This window comes from Zalophus californianus, chromosome 4 (genome assembly GCF_009762305.2).
Source record: "Zalophus californianus isolate mZalCal1 chromosome 4, mZalCal1.pri.v2, whole genome shotgun sequence".
In the NCBI taxonomy this organism is placed as follows: domain Eukaryota; kingdom Metazoa; phylum Chordata; class Mammalia; order Carnivora; family Otariidae; genus Zalophus; species Zalophus californianus.
This window is the reverse complement of record NC_045598.1, coordinates 42,829,839-42,851,488: the sequence shown is the minus strand read 5'-3', so window position 1 is coordinate 42,851,488 and position 21,650 is coordinate 42,829,839. Positions and strand designations below refer to the sequence as shown.

Genomic DNA, 21,650 nt, shown 5'->3' with positions numbered 1-21,650 from the left:
ATTCTGTCAGTCCTGGCTCACACAATGGTGTTATGGTGAACGCCAGGCCACGACCAGAGCTCAGGCACCAGCAAATGCTGACCGCCTTTAGGCCCGGAGATCCCAAGAGCCCTTTCCACCCCGGTCACCATGACGCCTGCTTTAGCATTTTCTCAGGGGCTCTGTGTGCTTTGGTTAGTAGAGGAGGCAGTGGTTTCAAGAGGCAAATGTCCTTAGGCCGCTCTCCCTATGCTACGTTAGAATCTGCTCAGAAACTAGGGTGCGTTCACCTGACTTAAAAACAAATCTGGGGGCGCCTGGGTGGCTCAGTTGGTTAAGCGACTGCCTTCGGCTCAGGTCATGATCCCAGAGTCCTGGGATCGAGTCCTACATCGGGCTTCCGGCTCAGCAGGGAGCCTGCTTCTCCCTCTGACACCTCTCCCTTCTCATGCTGTTTCTCTCTCTCTCTCTCTCTCCCTCCCTCTCAAATAAATAAAAATCTTTAAAAATAAAAAATAAATAAACAAAAATAAAATAAATAAAAATAAATCTAAAGATAGTAACTCGGGGAGAAATGGATATTAAAAACTCTGTACTGTGCTTAGGGATGTATGTGGCCCTCTGCACCCCCTTGGTCACTTAGAAGCTATATGACTTTGGGCAAATCACTATCCCTCTCTTTGCCTCACTTTTCTTCATCAAATAGGGGTAATACACCTCTTCCCTGGCTTGTTGTGAGGATTCAGTGAGGGAAGGAGTGTGGTGCTTGGCACACAGTGTAGTCTCAGCAAAGGCTCACTCCCTGTTCCTCTGCCCCGTGTGGGCTCCCAGCAGACAGAGCACAAACGTAAGGCAAAAGATGCTGCGGTGAGTGGCCAGAGGCAGGGCAACTCAACTCTCCACCCCAAATGCACAAAGTGACCCTGAGATTCAGCTATTCGTTCTATAACAGGCACTCGATAGTACTTGCCTTACCGATGCTGAGCCCACACTGGGAGCTGGGGACACAGGGACAAATGACACCTTGTCTCTGCCTCCAGGAAGCTGGAAGACTTGTGGGAGGAGGGACATCTACTCAGTGGGGTCCGGGTGAGAAAGGGTGACAGAGGGCCTGGACAGGCCCTGCAGAAGCCTCCTAACCCAAGCTGAATTGGCCTGGAGGAGGGGGCAGCAGAGCTAAGATGAGTAGGTGAAGCTGGAAGGAGTCTAGGTAGAGGACTCCGCATGCGTGCAAGTGCAGAAAGGAGAGGAGAGGAATAAGCCAAGGGACACGGGGGTTGGGCTTGGGACTGCTGTCTGAAGACAGAAGGGCACCTATTTCACAGGCAGGGCAGCGCAAAGATGATTGCTGAGCAGTTGGCAATCACACAGCCCAGCCTAGAGGTTCATCATTTTGATCTCCCCGGGAGATCCCAGGTCTCTGGGGGGCGCTTGAAGCCCGGCGCTGCATTAAAACTATTCCTTTGGCTCCGCCGGCATCGGACCTGCGTGCTTCTCTGTGGCCAGTCGCTAGGCAACGGGCCCCGCCCACAGTTGCTGCCCGCCCGCCCCCTCCTGGCGGCGCTCTGACAGTACATCCGGCGTCAGGCAATGCCCGCCAGCTGCCTTCCAGAACATTCTCCTAGCTTATAGCCAAGCCTCAGTCGTTAGGGATGAGTAGTGCTGCTGCTGGCTCCGTTTCTCTCTTCCCATACTTTTCTGCCTGGACCTGGCAGACTCTACTCCTGCAAGACCGGGCTGGGCCAGCCTGTGAGGAGAGGAGGCTAGAGAGGTGGGCAGACAGACTGTGTTGAAGATGTTGGCCCCAGAGCAGTAGGGAGCCATAGAAGGTGTGTGAGCAAGGTAGCAACATGTGCAGATCTGGTGTTTCAGTGCTCATGCCACTGCTGCTGAAGGAGAGCCTGGAGGAACAGGGCATTCAGGGAGCACAGACTGGATTGACTGGGAAGGCTACAGAGAGCAGGGGTCCAGTGACCCCTCCGAGGTAAGCAAGCATGGTGAGAACAAGCTGGGGCTATCAGAACTTGGGCTTCACACTAGGGGTAAGGGAGGAAGGCAAGTCTCCAACCCTGCCCCACGGTTGTCTTTTCACCCCGTCTGGCAAGTTTCCAGGAAAGATGCTAGACTCCAGAGATTCATCAGATCACAGGCCTGGAGGAGAACTGAGCAATTGTCCCCTCTGTGGAGTCCTGTGGACATGGACTCCAGCAACAGGACACTGCCCTTCTCAGCAGGCCAGAGCTTCCAATCTCAAACCCCACAGGCTAAATAAACATCCTGTGTCCTTGCATTGGTCTGGAATATTTTGTTTTTTTTTTTAAAGATTTTATTTATTTGAGAAAGAGAATGGTAGAGAGGGAGCATGAGAGGGGGGAGGGTCAGAGGGAGAAGCAGACTCCCCGCCGAGCAGGGAGCCCGATGTGGGACTCGATCCCGGGACTCCAGGATCATGACCTGAGCCGAAGGCAGTCACCCAACCGACTGAGCCACCCAGGCACCCCCTGGTCTGGAATGTTATGGAGTCCATGTGGTCAGACTCTCATACCTCTCTGCGTGCATTGATCAGAAATATTTTAATGCAGCTTGGCTGAAAAATCTTTCAAAACATGGAGTCTAAAATAAAACAGTGTAATGAGTAAGTAGGGGCACTAATCCAGCCTTACTTGGCCATACTGACAGGCCAGGGTCCAATGAGGTCAGGGGGAACGGGGCCAACTGGAAACCAGGGCTCCTGCAGTCCTGTGAACCCAGGGGCAGGACCAGCACTGTTGTGAGGGGAGGGCTGGGGTGGGAGGAGCTTCAGCTGCAAAACCAGGCTATTCCAAAATCACATCATCTGGTCCAGACTGAAGCCAATGCTGACCTACAGGCCTTGGCATACTTAGGTCAGCCCCACTGAAAGAATCGTCTGTAAAGCAGTAACTGAAACATTCCTAGGACTGTATCCTGCTCCAGTGCCTTCCAACAGAACAGGCCCGGGCCCAGCCACCGCACTGATGTTGGGAGAACAGCCAAGTATCACTTCTCAGCGATCATCCTGCCACTTGTCCTATAAGGGTGCTGGGACACCCTTGCCTATAGGCCAGGCAGGAAGCAGGTCGGCCTGTTTTCTTGACTGCCAGTCCTTCCCTGGACAGAGAACAAGACATGGTCTCTCACCCAGAATCCTTCACTCTAGTCCCCTACTCTGTGCAACCCCCTACTAGGAGTGCCTACTTTCACCTTCAAGATGGAGTTGAGACCCCAACTTCTCCAGAAGGTCTTCTCTGCCACCCCCACAGCTGGGTGAGGGAAACTAAAAGAAATCTTTATATTTTGGGTCTGCATCAGATTTCCTCAAAAGGTCTCCACTGCTTAAAAAAAAAAAAAAATGGTGATATACCCATAATAATGATAGTCAGAAATCTAGTAGCCTGGCCCAAGCCTCTCGCTGGCTAACAGAGGCAAAGGGAGAGGGGAGGCAGGTTAGGGAGGGACTTGCCAGACCCCGACCTGACCCCTTACCCAACACCATCCTCCCAACAAGGATTTAAAGAGAGAATAAAACTTGCACGACAATTTCTACTGCTTATTTTATTTCAACAGTCTACTGTCCCCAGAGAAGAAACAGATACAGAGGTGATTTAGAAGCACCATTCTACTCTCTGAGAACAGCATCAGTGCTTTTTTTAAAGTTGGCAATCACTATAAAAATGTCAAATAGTCAAACTTTAATAGATTTTTTTTTTTAAAACAGAAATGATGCCTACAGTGGCTTGAACTTTAGGGAGGGGAGATGAAGCAGCCCCAGCGGTTAGAATGCTTAGTGAAGCCCCGTGGAGAAGGGGCAAGGGGCAGTGGCCAGGCAGCCCTCGAGGGACAGAGCAGCAGGGAGGGACGCTGCAGAACCGGCTGTCAGCGCCCGGGGCCCCGCTGCCCACAACGGCCCCCTGGATGTGTGGGGGCTTTGGTGTCTGTGCTGCCCCCAGCTGGGACCAAACAGAGGCAGAAGCAGAAGGCTGAAATAGATGGTGCCTCCTGTGCTAGAGTGGGGCCTGAGGAAATCAAAGACCGCACCTGGGAGTGAGTTTAACAGCCACACAACCCAGACTTGGTTAAATTCATTCCTAATGTGAGCTTCCACCAGCCCCGCAATCCTCAGAGCCCTGGCCCTCCCCTGCTAACCACCCTCCACACTCCTGGCCCATCCCACACCTCAGGATTAAGAGAACTTTAGAAATCGCCCTCCTCCCTCCTGTCTTGAAATGGAAATTAACTGCCATCTTATACCTACCACCATCCTTCCTTCCTACACACGGCCGAACGCGGACTCATTGCTGTAACACCCCCACGCCCCCAGCCCACTGGCCCCAGTGCCCGGGCCTAGTCGGACGGCTCCTGAAAGGGTGGCTGGCTGGGCTCACGGGGCGGCACCTCGGGCCCCTCGGTCTCCTGGTCCTGGTCGTCTGTGAAGGACAAAGAGGAGGGGCTGGATTTACAAAGAGGGGAATGACCTACTTTCAGAGACAGACTTTCTGTAAGGCAGTCTCACCATTCCCGGCCCCAGCGGAGAATGCCTTTGCCATTCCTTTGCTAGGTGTCCAGACGCTGGCCACGAAGCCGGGGCCCCATGACACAGACTCCAGCTCACCCTCCAGCTCTGTTTGTCGCCAGCTGGGTGGCGGGAAGCAAGCTACCCCGCAGCTCTGAACCTCAGCGTCTTTCTGCCTCGCAACATCACGTCAGCAAGGGGATGATGGGAAACAGTACATAAGAACGAACACTAACGCCATCCCCGGGTTCAGGTTCTCAGAATCCCCTCCTGAGGTAGGCACCATCGGTCCACTTTGGCAGAAGGTGAAGCTGAGGCACAAGGAGTGCATGGACTTGCCGCGGGTCCCACAGCCACTAAGTGCTGGAGTCGGGACACCCAGGCTGTCTGGCTCCGCGGCCAGTGTGCTTTAAGCCACATACCATCTCTCCAGGCTGTGCACCCAGGCGTCTCACACACAGCAAGTGTGCAGTAGGCCTCACTTCCTTTCCCTGAGGAACCTCAGGGAAGGACTGCAAGGGAAAAAAAAATCCTAGAACCTTTAAAGCTGCAAGAGCCCTCAAAAGGAAACCGAAAGCGTTTTTATATCCGAAATGTGCGTGGACTGTCACAGTAACTCTGTGACAGGACCCATTTTACAGACGAGAAGACAGGCCTAGCTCCCTCCCGGTCTGACTCTCTGCAGAGTGGCCCGGGGCAGAAGGCCATCCCTAGCGGCCGCAGCCCGGCCCCAGCCCAGCTCCAGCTGCTGCTCCAGACTCCGCACGCTCCTTCCCTGGCCGGAGAGGCCCAGCCGAGCCAGAGAGGCCTGGCCCCACTGGTCTCCTGACCGCACTGCGTGCCAGCACCCCACCCACCCCCCCTCCCCCGCCGCACCTCTGCCCGCAGGCGCTGATAAGGGGAGGGAATTAGCATCGCAGCCGGAGCCAGACAGGTTCTGTTGAAATCTGAGCGCTGCCATCTGCCATTTACATATGCGAGACCCTCTCTGGGTTCCACTGGTTTTCTCACCTGAGACTGGGGACCCCCTCTCTCAGATGCTTGCATATGGAATAAAGGGAGGGGCGTAGGGCAAGAGCTCATCCCAGGGCCGAGTGCGGCCCTTCTCTCTCACTTCAGATTAGGCCCCCTGCCTCCAGAAAGTCTTCCTGGCTCCCCAGAAGCTGGCGGACAGGAGCCCCACTTACCAGCAGTTTCCCTGTCTGTATCAGACGGGACAGCGAGAGAGAAGGAGGCCGGCGGCGGGGGCGGCGGCAGCGGTGGCAGGAAGTGGAGTGCAGACAGGAAGCCCGGCGGGAGAAACTGAGGCTGCGGGGTCGGCGGCGGCGGCGGCGGCGGCGGGTAGTAGCTGGGCTGGAAGTCTCCCACCGGCTCGGGCACCTGCGGGGCACACATAGCCCACAAGCCAGAGAGGGAGAGGGCTAGCCAGACAGCCTGGTCAAATGGGTTCTCAGGCTCCTCAATGGGGGGCTCCCCAAGGGGTAGATTCACCAGTGTGGCCCCCACACCTGGGGACAGGGTGTTTGGCCAATACCCCCCAAATGATTGGAGGCAAGAAGAAATCCAGACACATCTCAGGTGAGCCTGGGGAACAGCCACACAGTCACACTGAGCCCTTTTGTATATGCACAGATCTGGGACCTCCATCTACCCTCATGACCCCAGGAGGGAAGTTCTAGTACCCTCCTCATGATAATGATGGCACACAGTGTCCATGAGGGGCAGCTTCGGGCCCAGGGCCACAGGGCTGGTAAGCAGCAGAGGCAGAACTGGATCCGTCTGTCGGACTCTACTGCTCCGTGCTGGGGAAGGTCCGAATGCATCCCAAACCCGTGGTCCCTTTTCCTGATACAGCTAAGGAGTTAGACTCTATAGAGTCGGGGGGCCTTTGGAGGCCCTATTCCAACACCACAGAAGAGTTGGGTGCAGTGCAGCCGTTCCTGAGGCAAGGGCAGCTGGGGACGCCAGCAAAGCGACTCCGGTGGGCAGCCCTCTGTGTGGCTGCCCCTTCTTCCGAACATGGAAGCCACACTTGTGCCACGGGTCGCTAAGGCTGGAATGGGGGCGTCTGGAGGGAGGACTACACGGCTTAGCACTGAACAGACAAAGACATGAAAGCAATAAAAAATCATAATGAATTTCAGATGTAGTTCCTCTTATTTACTTCTGCATCCAGAAACTTCAGAGCACTTTACAAGCTGTGTTCTGGAGAACCCTAGTGTCCTATAATATATTTTATGTGCTTTCAAAAGTGTTCTTTGACAAAGGAGTTTGAGAAACCCCACGCACTACCCCCACATCGGTGAGTCACACATGAGCACATTAAAGCCCTGAGGCAGTCTGCAAAAATCTCTTTAGATTAACCCAGCATTTCCTAACAAGGAAGAGAAGAAAGCCCACCTTCAAGTATCTACTACGTGCCAGGCCCCGTGCCAGGCCCTTTCCAGGCATTACAGCTTCTTCAATCTGTCAACGGCCCTATGAGATAGGTACTCTTTCCCCTACTGCCAGAGTGAGAACCTGAGTCAGACCCTCAGAGGTTAGATGGCTTCCCCAGGTCGTTCGGCTAGCTAACAGTGGAGGCAGGACTGGATCCCAGGTCTGTCCAACTCTGAGCTTGTGCCGTCTTATGGGAAGAGAACAGACGAAGTGAAGAAGCAGCAAATGGGACAGGGACAGGAAGACGAGGCTGAAGACATCTCTGGGGAGTATCTCAGAGCCCAGGCAGGGGCAGCGGGACAAGGATGAAAGCAATTCATAGGCTCTTGGGTTTGAAAGAGCATCAGAAATAAATGCCTGATCCTCTATCCAGACGAGAAGGGGGTAGGAAGGGGGATTATTAGTGCTTTAATTCCAAGCGGCTCAGCCAAGTCTCTCCCTGGATCACAGCTCCTGCCTGGGGCCTGTGGTGGCAGCTCAGGCCCAGATAAACCAACTGAGATCACACTCTTAACAAAGGCCGTCTGGCAAGCCTGTCAATCAGCGCTCTACCCTGGACGCCAGGCTCCATCCGAGCTTCTGTGTGAGCAGACGGTGGGTGCATGCTGCACTTGGCCAGAGCCCGCTCTTTGTCTGAAGGCTGGAGGCACTGTGCTCTCCCTGGACTGCAATGGGGTGGCCAGCACCCATAGAGTTCAGGTGCGGCGGGGGTGGTGGTGAGAGCCAAGGGCCATGTCTCCTCTGCCTCTGCATGACAGACATACCTTGGGAAGGAGAAAGTGAGTCCCAGACTTGGGGTGAATGCTGTTACTGACCAGCTACGTAATTTGAATACCAGGCCCTCCCTCCCCAGTTTTGTGACCATAAACGAATACCTAACTTCTCTGAGTCTTCTTCCTCTACTCTATAGTAGGGTAATACAGCATACCCTGATGGCTCCCATAAGGGTCAGTAGGCACCCTGGAAATTATCAAGACCAGTGGTTTCCAAACTCTTTTCCCGTGAATCAATGGAAAATGACTTATGTAAAACTTTACAATGTCTAAAACAAACAGAAGAGATGCTGCTGGGGCTGCAGCCGGGGTGGGGACCCAGCGCCCTGTGTGCCTGACCTGTGTGGACACATCTGGGAGGGCATCCCACTGGCTCGGCTCTGCAGCTAAGACTCTCGGTTGGTATGTAAATGTCAAGCGTTCCTCTTTCTTTTCAATCACTTTCCATATTAAACAAGGAAGCCTGCCCTGTCCTCACTCTTTCCTACCCTCCCCGCAAGAGAAACATCTCTCTAACACCCAGGTTAGGCTTTCCGCTCTGAGAGAGCGAGGAAAGGTAATGGTGGTCTACGTTGCCATGAACGTGAGCTACATTAGAACCGACCTGCCCCACAGGTCCAGCCCGAAGGGGACAAGTCAGGACTAGTTACCCAGGGCTCTGACTATCCTGCAGCCCTGACCGGCCTCAGGGTTGCCAAGAGGTCTGGTCTGGAAGGAGCTGGTAACCAAGGCCACAAAACCTGTTCACCCCGACTTGTACCTCACACAACAGGGACGGCCTGACTCTTCCTTACTCAGTATTCAAAATTCCAGGCTTAAAGAGCACAGCAGTTAGTAAAGGACCACTGATCTTACAAAAAGATTAAACCTCATCCATTCTTTCAACAAATATTCCCTGAGGTGACAGGTGTTTGGGGGAAGGTTTCCCTAATTCTTCACGATTAAGCTTCAATTCCTCCTGAAAGGTGCCTGAAGTCTCAAGTGGCCCATACCTTTGGGCAGGGGACCTACGTCTGCTCCTGGCTCTGCCCTCAACAGTGTGGTGCCAGGACAGTGAGACTTCCTTCCTGGTGCCCAGCAAAATGAAGCACCCTTCCGGCCCCAGCATGCCATGAGTCCAGGCTAACGGTCACTCACTCAGTCAGTGGTACCGCGCAGGCTGCCCCCAGGTTTATCCGAGCTATGTCTGCATTCCTTCTTGCCTGATCCCCCAGCTCTGAAAAGTACATGCCACAGCCCAGACAGCCAGGCCAACCCGTTTACATGCGAATGGACCTGCCTACACGTGTGCACTCTGAGAGGTGAGCACTGCACACGGTCAATGTTGTGTCCGTCCTGCCAGTGCTCAGGGCCTGGCACAGACTGGCCCATCAGTTTGCTTCCTGGGACTGAGGATCCATAAGAGCAATAGGGCATCTGGGATAAGGAGGAACCAGGAAAGGAATGGAGATGGGACTTACCAAGGCTCCTCCATGGAAGTGGCTGCAGGACACATGCCGGAAGCCCCGCTGCAGGGGGATCCCCGGAGTGGGGGATCCATCCTGGTAGCCCAGTGGGAATGGGCAGTAGGAATGCATGTTGGAGCAGCTGGGGTACAGCTTGGAAGGCTCTCTCTCCAGGTACTCGGACCCCACCACAGAATCTGAGCTAATGCTCAGAGGGAGCCCTGAAAAGGTAAGCAATGAAGGAAGTGTTAAAAACACACAGGGCTAGAGAAAAGAGCATCACATCACCGTACAAAGGTAGCAGCACAACACTCAAAGCCACTTACAAAGAATTCCCATGTCCATTATGCTTTTGATCTTCCCTGCTTTTTAAGCCGTTCAGCCATGTCCCACTGCTCTTAGAAAAAGTCCTTGGCACAGGCATAAAGCCTCATGAGGGCTAGTTCTTGCCTCCACCCCAGCCTCCTCACACACTATAACCTAGCAGCTTCTCCTTTCCCATCAACCTCAAGGCCTTTGCAGATGCTGTTCCCTCAGTTTAGAAGGCTTTTCCCCCCTTACCCCACTGTGCCTCAGTAAGTCCTCAGTACTCAGCTCCTACTCTTCCCTCAACCACAACTAAACCATCAGTTATTAGAACTCTATACATTGATTTGCGTGATTCCTTGATCGGCACTGTCCCTCCCACAAGGACAAGATCCTTGAAGGCAACAAAAGTGACTTTTCCCCTTTCGGTTCTTCGTCACTAGTGTTGGGGCACAGTTAAGTACTCAGTCCCTGTTGAGATGGAACAGAGAAAGGCCCTGTGTCCATGGAAAGGTATCTTCTAGAATTGCTGTTTCAGGTCTGCCTTCCCCCTCTAGTTTCCTGGGGACCTAAATTTTCCTAGAATGTCCCAGAAGGCAGAAATGGCCTTCAGAGAACATCCAGGCCAATCCCCTTAGCATAGAGGGGATAGAATGCCACAGAAGGAAGGAGCTTGCCTAAGGTGACTGAGCAGTCTCCCGGCCTCCTGTGCTCTTTCTACCACACTGCCATAGAGAAAACCAAAAAAAAAAATCATGTGTCTGCAACCAAAAAGAGCCTCAAATCTGTGACTTGAAACTGTACTTTTAATACTGAAAACCACCAAAACATAAGGAACCATGTAATTTATGCATATGGTGGGAGGGGTGGAAAAAGAGGTAGTATCAAGACACCAACCGTTCTCCAGTGGGGCGCAGAGAACTGTCTCATTCCCACTCCTCGCTAAAGGGCGGAAAAGGGTGCGCAGGCGCATTGGGCCAGGGCCCTTCCAAAGGAAGTTGGCTGGGAGGAGCCGCCAACGGCCGGAAAGGGAAGAGTGCGCAGGCGCAGTCATCGTTGCGCAGGCCCGCCCACATGGGCGTCTGGAAGAAGGCGCCACCAGCCCAAGAAAAGGGCGGGAAGAAGTGCGCAAGTGCAGTAGGGCCCATCTCGTTAGGGCGTCTTCCTGAAGGGGAAGCCACAGCCAAAGGGATTGGGGGCCATTTTCTTTCTCCCAAGACAGAAAGGCAAGAAGCTAAATGTTAAAAGCCGTCAGAACCACCCATTCCTTTCTGGCTCTCTTTTTACCTTTTTGCAAAATGGCCCCAAACCCAAATCTCTATTTAGAGAACAGTTTCCCACAGCAAGAGTACCTCTGAAAGCATTTACCCCACCCCACCCCAAGGGCCCATCCCGGCACGATCCCGGGTGGCCTGGGCCGCCAGCGTGGGGCACGGGGAGGCTGCAACCCGGAGAGGCATCCCAGGTGGGGCGAGGCCACGCGGGGCCCGGGAATCTTACCGAAGTCGGCGAATGGTGGGCTGGGCACGGGCCGCATTGGCCTGCGCAGCTCCAAGCGGCCGGCGTAGCCCTTGCCTGCGTCCTCCGCCCCGAGCTGGGGCCCCACGGAACCGGGCATGGCCACGGTGGCTCGTTCGCTCAGCCCCACGTGGCCGTGGCCGCCCAGAACTGGCTGGAAGGCACTCGGGCCCGGGCTCGGGCCCCGCGGGGGCCTCTCCGGGAAGCCCGCAGCCACGCGGCACGCCGGGCCTACCTCCCGGTCTCCCGAAACTGCCAGCGGAAGCAGCTGGCGGAGGCTTGAGCCCGGGGCGGCGGCCGCAGCCCCAGACAACAGCTCCGGCCCGTGCGCGCCAAGGGCCATCTCCTGCTCCTCCTCGGAGGCCTGCTTCTTCAGCACCTTCTGCGCTGCCATAATCTTCTGGCGCTCGGTGATCAGGTAGCACTTCTCGCAGGTGCACTGCTTCCAGCGGCACTTGCCCGCGTGGCCCTTGACCGGCACCAGGAAACCATGGTTCCGGCACCGCGAGCACTTGGGGGTACGCAGCATCTTGTCGGCCAGCTTGGCAGGGTCTGCCTTCGTAGCACAACCGCTACCTCTGGAAGCTGCGGAGCGAGTGCAGCGAGGACGACTGGCGCCCCAGAAGTCTCTGGTGCTGGGGACTTTGGATACATTTGTAACAAAGTGGTTCTCAGTAAGTCCCGGGAGCTGCACGGGACCCTTGCATTTTCCCTCCTTTTTTGAAGTGCAGAATTTGGAGACTTTGTGTGTCTTGGTTAATTACATGCAAGGGATTGGACTGAATAAGTTCTTCATGGAATGCTATTGCATGTCAGTCATCTGGGTTATCTGAAGTCTTACCCATTTAATTTTCCAAACTTTTATTCCCGCCACACCATAGACAGAAGATATTTTTGTAGCTTCAAAAGAGGCGGAGTGATAGTCAACGGTCCACAAATTTAAAGCTCCAGAAGTATGGAGCTCTCAGTAAACCCATTCCAGGAGAAAAGCATCCTAAGAGGCAAACCGTGCTTCTCCTTCCAAAAGTTGCTGCTTCTGCTGAATTTCATTTCTCTCCCCTGCTGAGAAGCAGCAGCTCACAGTGATGCTTCCAGAATAGTCTCAAGAGCTCAGGGCAGTGTGATAGTTGCTCAAGGGTGTGCCCTAATAGCAAGTTTTGTTGGTATAGAAATGCATTTCTGGCAAATGGTGCATTGCTGTTGCTGATGCCTTCCAAAGTAAAGCATACTTTAGACAAGGTATTTTAGCATGAGCTTTTATCATTCTTACTTTGCCATGAATTTAGTTATCCCTGTAAAGCAGCCCAAATTCTGGGTCATTTGAAAACTGGTACAAACTTCATAGTTTTCCAATGCTACTAAATTAGTTCATTTTCTTGATAGAAATGTATGACACTCTGAGGTCTTTTTTTTTTTCCAGGTCCAAAAAATGGGGAAAAATGGATCACTAACACCTACGTTGAAAAGCTTATAATCATAGGATCAGTTATCTTTAAGGAGGTAGTTACACTTAAAACCTGGCTAAAATGTGTGTGTTTTAAGCTGACCTCTTTCTGAAATTTTCTGTCTGGTAGCAGAGTGGCAGAAGCGAGGCCTGGTGTCCACCTTGATTTTGCAGAGCTCTTGGTTGCGGCTGGCTCCTTTGCGCTTCTCACCAGCGGCCTGACAATGGGGAATGGTTGCAATTCTGAGGCTGATTAGAAACCCAGAGCTGAACAGAGGTTTGTAAAGCCCTTTTCTGCTTTAAAGAAATATATTCCTCATTTTAATAAGAGGGCAAAAGTATACACTTCCTGTATTATCTGGCCCTTCAGGGATTTCACTGGTAATTTTACATCCATTTAGAGAGATCTAGGTTTGTCTCTGCTTTGCTCTAACACCCTCTATCTTAGTTTTTGATTTAAAAAATATGGTCCTGTAGATAAAAGAACAGGAAAGCTCGTTTTCTGACTCTACCAATTCAAAATGTCTAATTTTTTCACTGAGAAGTTCAGTGAAACGGTACTTAAAAATCATAGTTACAATACTGCTGTCAAAAAATCTGGGGCATAAGCTGCATTGTTTCATGATAAGGTCATATTCTGCATTATCAAATTTAAATTTTAACATCAAATAACATGGAAGGATGAGACAAAAAAAAGAAAACTACTCTCATTTACATTTCATGCTTGACCACCCAAGCTCTCTTCATTTTCCTATTAATGATTTAAAGGAAAATCCTATTCAAAGCCAACTATTTGAATTAACATATTTTGGCCTTGTTAACTACAAAATGCTTCCATATTTACTTCATAGCTTTAGGGGCAAAATATACCCAAGGTGATGTGAATTTGCATCATGCTTTGACAACATTAATAAACAACCATATATCTTTTTAATCAGTAGTCACATTATAAGATGCAAAAACCCCAGGGTTTAAACAGTAAACAAATCTAAGAAAAAAAAAAAAAAGACTAGTTTATTTCTCTCTTCCCTGGAAAGTCTCAATTTATGTAGGTAAATTCCAACAGAGCTTTATTTATTTCACTCTTGGAAATTCAGGCAAATTGATAGTTTTGTTTTATTTTGTTTGATGACTGATTACTTCTTAGGCTGCTGCTTTTTAAAAGAAATATATACATTTCTTTGAATTGTTATTTCTTTAGATTGTTATATACCATTCTTTAAATTCTTAAAAATGATGGTAAAAGTGAAAAACTGGAAGTCATAAAAGGATGGGAGTGCTTTAGTGGACCCTATAGTAGACCCCTTTTTTTCCCCCATACCTAAACCTTAGGATATTTATGTTTAAGAAAGTCTGCATCCTCTTAAGCAGTGGTTTATAAAATAACAAGTCATAGAAGCTGAGGAATCACCAGTTTGACTAATGAACCACAAAGGGGCTGGTTGGTGGTCATATGTGACTCCAGCTTCGAGGCTCCTTTTCCCTCGAAGTCCCAGGTTTCCTGTCTTGAATAATGCCTCCTCTTTTCAGTGATATGTTTGCTATTGGTACTGTTTAATTTATATTCACTGTAAAGAGTCTTGTATTATACAATGCATGGAGGTATCATTTACAATCATTAAATATTGCATGCACTGTAATGCTTCCTTACTGGGAGTACACAAGAGTAAGGAAGGGCTTTTTTGCCCATAGCTTCTTTCCCCTAACAGTTATAACCCAGATATCTGCTATCTTCCCTTTCTTCAGGTTCTCTCCAGTGAGCAATGAAAACTTTATTGAAGATTTTGTAGGGGATGGAGGAGAGGATTTACATGACACATCCTAGAGCAGATGCTTTAAAATCCTGCCTTAGCATTTCTGTTCTCTCAACATCCTACTCTGCTGTGCCATATCCACTGGAGAGAAACTGGTCTGCCCCCCAGCACCCCCCCAGCCCCCCAGACTCTCTAGCTTCTTTCTCCTTTCTTGATTTTTTTGGGGAGCTCTGTAACAGCTGTGACTATCTTATTTTCCTTTATGTCTAGCACAAAATAGACATTCAGTAAATATTTGAATGTACAAATGGCTCTTGCCTCCCTCTCCTGCCAATGTCGAAATTTTCTCATCGCTAATTGGCACAGTAAATCAGCTTGGCTTCAGCAACTCTCCCCAAACATACAAAACAGAAAGCCCACAGTGAACAGGACCACTCTCCCGACAAGCAGAATTTGCTGACCAACTTTGGTTCCTTGAGCTCACCCCAACCCCTAATGGTTTACTAATAGTAATAATACCAGCCAGCACTTAGTGTTTCTGTATGCAGTAATTCTTCGGTCCTTTGTGTGTATTCATGCATATAATCCTCACAACAGTCCTCTAAGGGAGGTGCTGTTGTTTTCACCCCCCACTTTACACATGAAGAAACTGAGGCCTAGAGAAGTAATTTGCCCAAGATTTTCCAGCCATTGAGTGGCAGATCTATGATTCAAAACCAGGAAATCTATCCTCAAAGTCCATATTCTTAACCATGTATCTGCTATTTCAATATTTCTTCTAAACAAACACAGTGCTCTCCCCAAGAAAGCTTTGGTTGATGAATAGGAATGTTTGTCTTATTACATACCCATTACAGTTGGGGCAAAGGGGGTGAAGCTGGTGGCAACCTAGGGAAGCTTCCTTTGATGCCCTGCTTGGTTGCTTTCCACCACCCACAGCCAACATTTATTGAATGCCAACTATGTGCTAAGTATAAGAGACACAGAAGTAAATAAAAAATCAGGATCCTTACCTTTAGGCATATATTCTAGCTGGCAAACCAGACAGTAAACAAATAATTCCAAATGAAAGCTGGGGAGTCGCGGTGGCAGAGAGAACCAGGATGCTATAGGAACCCATGTGAGAGCCTAACCTGGATCTAGAGATCGGCTCCCAGGGCGCCTGGGTGGCTCAGTTGGTTAAGTGTTCGACTCTTGATCTCAGCTCAGGTCTTGATCTCAGGGTCGTGAGTTCAAGCCCCGTGTTGGGCTTGATGCTGGGCATGGAGCCTGCTTTTAAAGGGAAGGGAGGGAGGGAGGGGAGGAGAAGAGAGGAGAGGAGAGGAAACGGAAAAGGAAAGGAAAAAAAAGAAAAGAAAAACCAGCTCCGTTGAGGGGTTGGTTTCCCTGCTGAGGCTGAAAGGCCGAGTAGGAACCAGTCAGGGACAGGAGCAGGAAACGGGTGTCTCAGACAGATGGAAGAACATGTTTGAAGGCCTGCAGTGCGGTTCTAGTACAGTGGAGTCAGGACTGGAGAGAGAGAAGGTATAGAAGTTAAACAGTAGCCAGATCATGGAGGGAGTCCTTGAGGAGAAATTATGGGTGTCACTCTCTAAGATTAAGGAGAAGAAATGACATGGTGGAGGCAGGCCAGAATGGAACCCACATATCCCGACATGTCCCTGACCTTGGTTTTTCTTTCAGAAAGGAGGACAATAAGTAACTAGGACTCACACAGGTATTACAAGATGAAAAGGAGTTGAGCATGGTTTTCTTTGGGGCGGCCTTTGCAGGTGGAGCACACACCCATGGCTCGCCATGGCCCTGGACTCACACTGTGCTAGCCCCTTGATTCTCCTAAGCCCGCAGCCCTGTTCGCTGGTTCACATGACCCCCTCCTAGGAATCTCCTTAGGAATCATAAAACAGCAGTGAGGGAAGACAAAAGAGTGACAGAAAAATAGAACGAGATGAACTCAAACAGGAAAGCAGTTGGAGAGGTTTTGTAGGTAAAGACTAAAAGACGCGATCCTGTGGAACAAACAAAAAGTATACAATCTGGGCAGAGAGGGTGTACTCAAAGTGGTACAGTTAACTGAATTAGACCCAGTAGCACGGACATTTGTTTTGTTTTCACTTGCTAACTTGATGAAAAACATATTTTTACACACAGAAGCTTTCACCTGTAACTGCGACAGGTACTGTCAAATTTCTATAAATTTCAAGAAATTTTTTGTCTTAAAAGATGAGAGGCACATGTCCCTATAAATACATTGTTAATAGGGAATAATAACCTTAATCTCTCTCTCCTTTAGTAACATGCAAATTTGGTTTAACACAACATGCATGAATTTAACGCCAATATATGCAAGGCACCGTTCCTTGATAAAATGAGAGTCAAAAGAAGAAAGGAGCAAAGAAAATTAAATTTAATCTTTCTCTGTGTATGTTCCTTGTCTAGTTTTTTAAAACAGTAAATTCTTACTTACCCAAAAAACAAAACAAAATAAAACACCCAGAATTTCCTCGACTTCTGCTTCTATGAGAAGGGCAAGCAGAGATCAAGAATTGCTCTTTCAAGAGACCTTTTCATTTTATGTCACAGCATCAGTACAAATTCAGTCCATACTGTAAGTAAATGGCAAGAAATAATTGCTTTAGAGACAGGCAAACCGGGTGAGAACCTGGTCACTACTCATTCGCTGTGTTACCTTGGCTAGGTCACTTAGCTTCTTTGTACCTCAGTAGTAGAAGCATTAGTAATATTTGTGTAATGTGCTTCGAATTCTAAAGTATCCCACATTTATCCCATTTAATGATATTAATATATAATGAATGCATACAGCTTTGCAGGTGGAGGGGTTCAGAACAAGTCTCCCCAAAATGTACTACTTTGGCATGTGAACTATTTTGAGCTGAAAGCAATCAAGATCCTGCAGGCTTAAGAGAAATTTTCTACCCTTCCTTAAATACCTAGAAGAATCTAAATGGAGGGGTTTTGCCAGAATAAGAGTTACTATCAGAGATAAGTTTTATCTGAATGACCCATCTGTATGGCAGGGCAAACATCTAATTATTAATCTGTTCTTATTGCCCTCCTCCCTTTTGAAGCCCCAGGCCCCTACCCCATTCCTTAGCTCAAGATGGCATATATACTTCATTTAACTTTTCCATTATTGAACCCCTCATATACCTGAGCATTCCCATACATACAAAATTAAATTTGTTTTTCTCCTGTTCATCTGTCTCATGTCAATTTACTTCTTCAACCAGCCAGAAGAACCTTTGAAATGTAGGCATGGTCTCATTTAAATCACAGAACAACATCTATAAGGGAGGTACTTTTGTTATGTCCATTTGACAGATGATAAAATCAAGGCTTAGGGAGGTTAAGAAATGTCTTCCCAAAGGTGTACAGAAGTGACAGAAACATGTGTGAATAGCTTCCAAGTCTGTTCACTCAACCGTTATGCTCTCATTGCCATCATTTAGTTATTTCATTTACTTTATACTCTTTTATAAAATAAGATCTCCGACTCTTGCAGGATTATAATGCATTTACAATGCCCAGCACAGTGTCTGGTATCTGGCACATGGTTAGCATGCATTACATGGTACCAAAGAGAAGGCAGGGCAAGGGAATGGGGAACGAAGAGAAAGAAATAGTATCCCCACCTGAGCCAGGACATTTGATTCAGCCGCTCAGCCTTTCCGGGTGGCTCCAGGCTCTCCAAGCATAGATGAAACCTGAGCTAATACCATAGCTTTACCCCCATGTGGCTGTTGAACACTTTGAAGTGTGGTCAGTCCAAATTAAGATGTGCTAAAAACATAAAATACACACCAGATTTCAAAGACATAGTATAAAAAAGAATGTAAAATATCTCACTGATAATTTTGTATAGATTATACATTGAAATAATGATATTTTGAGTATATTGAGTTAAATGACATACTGTATTTTAATGTGGTTTTTCACTTTTTCAGTGTGGTTACCAGAAAATTTCAAAATGCATATATGTCCCTCCATTGTATTTCTACTGGACAGCACTGAAAGAGAGATTTGTCTGTGCAGGCCTTCTTCTACTTCCAAAGAGCAGGTTTTTAACAGTAGCTCCGATTCAAGCTGTTACACCACTGTCATGCATAGTAGGCCACTTGGACAGGTCCCTTCCTCATGTTGGTGAGATTACCTTCACTAACTTGAATTTACTCTTTGTCATTTAGGGTCTTTCTAATGGAACCGAAACTCTGTCTCATGCTTTAGAATTGGAAATATTTATCTATTAGAAGATGTCAACTAGAAGAGTCTAATAAAACTCTGGATTGCATTTTGAATCTTGAGATGCATTGATGTTATTTTTATAGGAATGTTTTCATATTTATCTTGTTAGGTATAAATTACTAGTAAAAAACTCTGCAAACTAGAAAAGAAAGAACGTCATTATATACTAAGGTTACACCATTCCTGAGATACACAGCCCTTTAGATTCTAAGATCACAACCAGAGGGCATGGATCAATTATGTACATGCTGCTTGATAAGTGGAGTCCTTTGGACATTTAATATCGTTAAGAACTTTGGAAATTTAATAAAAAAATTATTTGATTTATGCCCTTCTCCCCTAGAACCCACCCTAGATAAACAATTGCTACCCTGGGAGCGCTAATGTTACTTTGCACAAATAACTCCTTAAACAAACAGAAAGGCATGAAGATTTGTTATGAACAGTTTTCATCTAAACATCTAGGGATTATTACCTCCCACAACATTTTCTTTAAACATGGTTAGACTTACTTAGTTTAATGAGTTTGGGGATTGTTGCCTTTTCCCCTGCAACTTGCCAGATAAATCAGAAATATTTATTTTCAGAGACAGTTTAAGGAACTCCATAATTCCCAGTCTGTTTAAGCTTTACAGTAAATCTCAGTTGAATGCCTGTCATTGTTTCCAATCTGGTCAAGCAAAAAGAAAAAAGGCATACAATTCATCAGAATAATTAGTTGATTGGGGTTAAATAATTCTAGGAATAAACATCTGACTCCCTGGCACATCATAAACCTCCTGGAGTGAGAAGGATTATAAATTAAATGTACAAGATTTAAAATCATCCAGATACACCCTGAACATTATTGCAGGCATGTGGGACACATTTAGATAAGTTAAAACCAAGTGCGGGTTTAGAGTTTAGCCATCTTTGATCAGTGGTTTACTAGAGCCTTACTGCTTTGGTGTGAGGAGCAAAGAGAGGAAGAGTGGCAACAGTGCCCCCTACTGCCTAATGGCCACCTCCCTTCCCTGAAACAAGTTTTAGGGATATTTCAGACATCTGGTACCCCAGGAGATAATAAAACTCTCCCCCCAAGTATAAGGAGGTCAGGAAGGAAAAAAAAAAAAACAAAACTAACATTCATTGACGGCCTACATCGTTGCAAGCACTGTGTTGTCATTTAATTTAATGATAATATGAAGTTTATCACAAATTCAGGAAAGAATAGGATGAGGTTTATAGATAAACTGAGGTTCAAGAAAGTTAGATGACATTTACAGGATTTGTAGCTAGAAATGGAACGAGCCAGGATTTGGACCCAGGTATGCCTGGCTCCCAAGCCAGAGATTCTTACACTGTAGCATGCTAGCAGTGGCTGGAGGCCTTGGGCACGGTTGGGACTCAGAAAAGTCTCATGACCAGCCATCCTGATTTGCCTGGGACCGAGAGGGTTCTGGGGTCGCTGGACTTTCAGTGCTGCACATGGGAAAGTGGGGGGCAAACCGGGACAAGCTGGCTGCTCTAGCTAGAATTCAACTGAGTAAAGCACCAGGCTAGGAGGGGCAGTTTGGAAAAGGAGGGAGGCTGCCCAGCTGTGTCTGTCCTGTTCCTCTCTGTGGCCCAGGCTGCTATGCCACAGGTGAGCCATCTCTGTCCTATTTATTTGATGCTGTGACACATCCTGGGGCACTGTCAAAGAAGTTCACATTCCTGCCAGTTCTGGTTTCTTCGGTTCCCATCCTAAGTCATCAGTCAGTGGGAATTTAGTTAACTGAATAAATCATTCCCTCAAGTGGAGGGGAAATTTCTTAACATTGACAGATTTGTAGGCTTAGGTTTTGGTTTCCTTACATGGACTGCTAAAGCATTAAAGCCACATTAGTCTATTTGCCTTGTTTAATTAGTTGAACACTGGTATAAGACTACAATAAGGACAGGAGTTCAGTAAGACTTGTTGATTGAGAAAACCTGTATCTGCCTCTGGTCTCCTGATGGCCATCATCCTTACTTTGTGATTAGAATTTTATACCACCAATTAAAAAAAATGGTATAACATACATAAAGTGTCTAATGTTCACTAATCTTAAGTGTACAGCTTGATGAATTTGCAGAGTTGTATACACACCTACTTCCAGATAAAATATTTGATCAGAGAAACTTTAAGAAATCTTTGACCTCCCATCATCCACATACTGTGGTTTTCAAACTTTAATGAAGTTTAACGAAGAATCCACCTAAGAGAGCTTATTAAAATTGCATATTCCTACCCTCAGAGATTCTCATTCAGAGGGTCTGGGGTGTGATCTTAGATTTTAAATAAAGCATTCCAGGTGATCCTGACGCAGGAGGTCTATGGATCACACTTCTGAGAAATGCTGGCCTCCCTACAGCATAAAAGTCAAAGTGCTGAACAAGGTGTTAAGGTTTTGCCTAATTTGACCCAATTCTGTTTTTCCAGACTCAATCCTGGCTAGTTTCCACCATGTTGAATTACTTATCTCTCCTCAATAGTTCATATATTCCTGTTTCCCCTAACCTGGACTTACTGTTCCATCTACTCTATGTGACTGATGGACTTCTACTCATCCTTCAAGACCTAGCTATGTTGTCATCTCCTCTGGGAAGTCTTCTCAACCTCATGAGGCAGTATTAGTTGCTCCCCCATTGTTCATACAGAATTTTATTCAGACCCCTATTATACTACTTACCGTACAATGCTGATTTCTAAATCTCCTTGTTTAGAAATAAGCAGGAATATGTCTAGCTCTTTCTTAAACCCCTAACTCTGCACACGGCAGGGCACAAAGTGGGTGAATGAATGAATGTATGCTACTGATTTACACATGGAGTCACTTAGCTCTCATTTCCCAGGCCAATGAGACTGCAGTCTCCCTCAGGGAAGTGAGGGGTTTGGGCTCACTTCTGTGATCTCCAAAATTATGCCAGGGACTCAGTAGTCAATGAAAAAATACCTCATGAATGAAAATAATCAACAGACTCTCTGTCCCCCCAATTTAGTGAGTACCTCCATGCTTCCTAGGCCCTCACTGCAACTCTTGGCGGGAAACAGGAGTGGAGTGTGAGTGCTGGGGTTAGATGTCGCATCTAACAGATTAGAGTGTTAGGCTAGAAGCCGCAGGACTGGCCTCCAACACCAGGTTCCTGGTTCTCTCTACCCGTTCCCTCCACAGAACACTCTGTTGTCATGGAGAC

General features: G+C 48.0%; 1 protein-coding gene and 1 long non-coding RNA gene across 2 annotated transcripts; both read right to left on the bottom strand.

Annotated features, from left to right (window-relative positions):
• Positions 1-3,542: 3,542 nt before the first annotated feature.
• DMRTB1 (DMRT like family B with proline rich C-terminal 1) lies at positions 3,543-15,846 on the bottom strand. Its single transcript, XM_027602051.2, has 5 exons — positions 15,835-15,846; positions 10,974-11,742; positions 9,183-9,388; positions 5,698-5,890; positions 3,543-4,424 (listed from the first exon to the last, which is right to left on the bottom strand). The coding sequence occupies exons 1-5, from the start codon at positions 15,844-15,846 to the stop codon at positions 4,342-4,344; spliced, it is 1,263 nt and encodes a 420-aa protein (XP_027457852.1). The 3' UTR covers positions 3,543-4,341.
• An 815-nt stretch (positions 15,847-16,661) lies between these two features.
• Positions 16,662-21,561, bottom strand: LOC113916402. The gene is made up of 3 exons (XR_003517921.1): positions 21,146-21,561; positions 17,843-17,990; positions 16,662-16,795 (listed from the first exon to the last, which is right to left on the bottom strand). It is a non-coding gene; the product is annotated as an uncharacterized LOC113916402 (long non-coding RNA).
• Positions 21,562-21,650: the final 89 nt, after the last annotated feature.

Excerpts from the sequence above, each read along its gene's own strand:
- DMRTB1 (XM_027602051.2), bottom strand. Across the intron at positions 9,389-10,973 it reads CCCACCATTCGCCGACTTCG|GGCTCCCTCTGAGCATTAGC; the intron begins GTAAGATTCCCG and ends TTACCTTTTCAG. Across the intron at positions 5,891-9,182 it reads ACTTCCATGGAGGAGCCTTG|GTGCCCGAGCCGGTGGGAGA; the intron begins GTAAGTCCCATC and ends TGTGCCCCGCAG.